Source organism: Micropterus salmoides, unplaced genomic scaffold, assembly GCF_014851395.1.
Source record: "Micropterus salmoides isolate LMB-PRFRI ecotype aquatic unplaced genomic scaffold, ASM1485139v1 Ms_hic_scaffold_12, whole genome shotgun sequence".
Classification (NCBI taxonomy): Eukaryota; Metazoa; Chordata; class Actinopteri; order Centrarchiformes; family Centrarchidae; genus Micropterus; species Micropterus salmoides.
This window is the reverse complement of record NW_024040263.1, coordinates 20,031,855-20,035,319: the sequence shown is the minus strand read 5'-3', so window position 1 is coordinate 20,035,319 and position 3,465 is coordinate 20,031,855. Positions and strand designations below refer to the sequence as shown.

At 37.2% G+C, this 3,465-nt stretch overlaps 1 protein-coding gene across 1 annotated transcript; it reads left to right on the top strand.

The window, feature by feature from the left end:
• Window positions 1–205: 205 nt before the first annotated feature.
• On the top strand, window positions 206–2,009 carry LOC119898552 (erythroblast NAD(P)(+)--arginine ADP-ribosyltransferase-like). The gene is made up of 3 exons (XM_038712684.1): window positions 206–311; window positions 451–542; window positions 1,029–2,009. Exons 2-3 carry the CDS (start codon window positions 474–476, stop codon window positions 1,785–1,787), a joined length of 828 nt encoding a protein of 275 aa, XP_038568612.1. The 5' UTR covers window positions 206–311; window positions 451–473; the 3' UTR covers window positions 1,788–2,009.
• The last annotated feature ends 1,456 nt before the right edge of the window (window positions 2,010–3,465 follow it).

The window sequence follows — 3,465 nt, the reverse complement described above, 5'->3', positions numbered from 1 at the left end:
TGACTAATCAGATAAACTCCAACACAGGTGAATGCACACAACCTTGTGAATAAGTGTGTATGAATACACAGCACACAAACACATATGTTACACGCATACACACACTAATTTACAAGCACACTCATGCTTTGAAAGAGCCACGCAGCCCCCCACATACCTTTGATGTGTAAATGTGCAAATTGTGCATCAGGACTTGTGACCTCTGTGGTCACGAAGGCAAGGTATATATAGGCTTGACCTTGAGTCAACACATGCTGAGGACCGGTCGTCTGATTAAAATCTTTGAACTGAGAGGTTCACTTAGTGGACTGGTGAGTTGAACTTTCAAATTAACTTTTGATTCAAAAATTCTAAACATTTTGGCATTTACCATGACAATGTTTTAATTCATCTGTGTTCCTAATACAGTGTTCATTGTTGTTGACTTGTTTTGTGTATGTGCGTTTTTAGCAACAGTTTTTCTGCCTGCAGTGATGAAGGGAAACATGATGGTCTTTGCTTCACTGCTCCTTTGCTGGATGCTGCCTGTAGACTCCATGACGGTGAGTGGAGCATGTGAAAATCAGTGGACATTCCCAAAATGTCACAAATAGTAACAGTAAAGGATGCTTACATGATTCCTTTGAACAAGCTGCTCACACATAATTTTCAAGATAAAACACCACATCAGAAAAGGTTTAGCAATAAATGTTCGAGCATATAAGCATAAATAACATTAAAGCAGTTAATCTGTTGTAATAGATTCTCTATATGTGATCAAATAGGTCAAGGCACCAGTTATATGTACTTAACCTGTATTTTGCAAATAGAATTAGTTTGATACCTATTGTTCTACTGTTATTTACAGTGACACTGTGCAAGTGTTACTTTAAATATTTAAGCTGCATTGTTACTTGGATACTTGACAGCTACAATGACATACCTGCTCTCAACAAGGCCAGGTTTTTACACTCACAATATTAAAGTACAGATTTAACAGTGTCTGTTTAATGATCTTTCACTTCACCTTTTCTTTCATTCACTTTTAGATCCGATACAACTTAATTCTACGAGATGCCCAGGACATGCCATGGAGCAAGACCATCAAATTGAGCATGGCTGAAGATTCAGTTGATGACATGTACTTTGACTGCAATAATGAAATGGCGCAAAAAGTCAACAACACATACTTTGAGGAAGAAAAGAGCATGGCTCTATTTGGACAAGCCTGGAAAGATGCAGAAACTTGCAGTGAAGACAGACTAAAAAAGAGAGAGAAAGAGGATAAAGCTCTAACCAAAGATCACATGCAAGCAATCTGTGTTTATACAGCTGACAAAGTGTATAAGGAGTTTAATGTTGTAGTCCGGAAAGAAAGGAGCAAGTACAGTAGTTCCTCATTCCAATTCCACTCTTTACATTTCCTGCTGACATCTGCCATAAAGATCTTGAACAGAAATTTCCACTGTCACACTACTTACAGAAGAACCAGAGATAAGTTCACTGGCAAAGTCAACCAAATAATTCGGTTTGGGTCCTTTACCTCCAGCTCTTACAGAACAGACTTAAAACTGTTTGGTGACAAGACCTGCTTTAAAATTAAGACATGTTTAGGTGCTTTTTTGAAAAACTATTCACGTTATGTTGAAGAGAAAGAAGTGCTCATTCCCCCCTATGAGATGTTCAAGATAACTAAGACATTTAAAGGTAAGGGTAAAATTCAAGGTCTGGAGGATTGTAAAACTGTCTATGAAATGGAAAGTGCAGGATGTAAGAGCAATCTGAACTGCAAGGCTGCGTACCCATGAGAGTGGTTCTTCTCTAACTGGTGGAAAGCACCATTCTGCCATCTTTAAACAATAATTCAATATGTAACTTGCTCAGGGTTTGTTTGATCATTGTGGGGCTTATGTTTTACGCAGTCCTCTGGCAACATATTACAATGTCTTCCATTCCACAAGACATTTTTTATAAGTTGTTGGAAATTGCCTAAATTCCTGCTTCCTATCAAACTATCATTAAACTGCTTAATGCGATAGGGTTGAGTGTGTGCTCTCATTTCTCTATATAATGTTTTATTCTCTTATACTAAAGTTCAAAACCTGAAATTAACAGTTGGTGTTAAAGGGCTTCTGTTACAGTCAAAGGTAATGGAATTTTCTAAATTGAACACTTCTCCATTAGTGAACCAATCAAAAGGACATATTTATTCTTTGATATAAAGAAGCTGGCAGGAATATACTGGGAAGCCAGGGTTTTGTCCGTTTTTGCATTTGGGGCATTTCAAGGTACAATGCTGTTCACAGAAGTGTTGGTGTGTTGCCTGCCACTAACTCCAACGTTGCCTTATTTACATGTTGTATTAACTTAATTGGCTAGCCACTGACAACACATAGGAACAACTGGAAATAATGGCAGAGCAAATATTAAAAAGTACACCATCGATCAAAGACGTGAATGTCAAAGAAGACTATTTTAATGAGCATGCGAAAGCTAATATGCAACTTAAGCAAATACAGTTTATCTAAAAGTGTAGGAAGACAAGTCATTCTGGAAATAAAAGTTTTAATACATTCATTGTGATGGATTACAAATGTCTAATTTCTGCTCTTAGAAAATTAGACATTCAAACATGCAAAAACCATCATTATGGTACTTTAAGTCTATCAAGAATGAGTTTGTTTAATCTAAATCCCACATTGCCAACTACAGCATCCCATTGTAAGTGGTTGAAGATGCCGTTTAGGACGTCCTTAATTGGCAACGATTAAAGTGATTAATTCTAGTGCAACCATATACATGAAGAAACTTATAAGGAAACATTTTCAAATGTCTAGATGTTGTGCATAAAACACACTGAATGAGGCTCTCTCAGCAAAGATCACATGCAGACATCTAACGCAAGTAGTTTTATATGATGCATTCCGGACCAACAGGAGCATCTTTGACACCAGCCTCTGACTTCGATTGCTTCCATTTCTTTGCATCCACTTCTCACAAAACAACAAGTCATCTATATTTTGGAAAGTGCAGGAGCTCTGCTAAGCTGCTATTTATAACAGCATGTGCTTCTTCAACTGGCAAAGGAAACTGAAAACATTTAGCCGTGTTTGTTTTGTAAACTATAAATATTTACAATAACTCCTACAACTGAGTACATGTTTGCATTGTATGCATTTCCCACATACTTCTCTACCTGTCCATGGTCGCTGCGTGCAGGCTGCATATTTTCACATCCACTTACCACATCAGAGAATAAACATTAAACCTTCTTTAATCAAATTGATTGCACACATCGACAGGTTCTGCATTTCAGCAAATTACTAATGTTACGTCCCAGCTCACTAGGGGAAAAGGGACGTATGCATAAACCAGATGTACTTGGTATGGTGAAAAAATTATTTATTTACACAAGAGAGTTTACAAGGTTTAAAACAACTAAAGTTTGGCAAGTGGGTGCTGCGAAAACAAACACAAGATAACGAA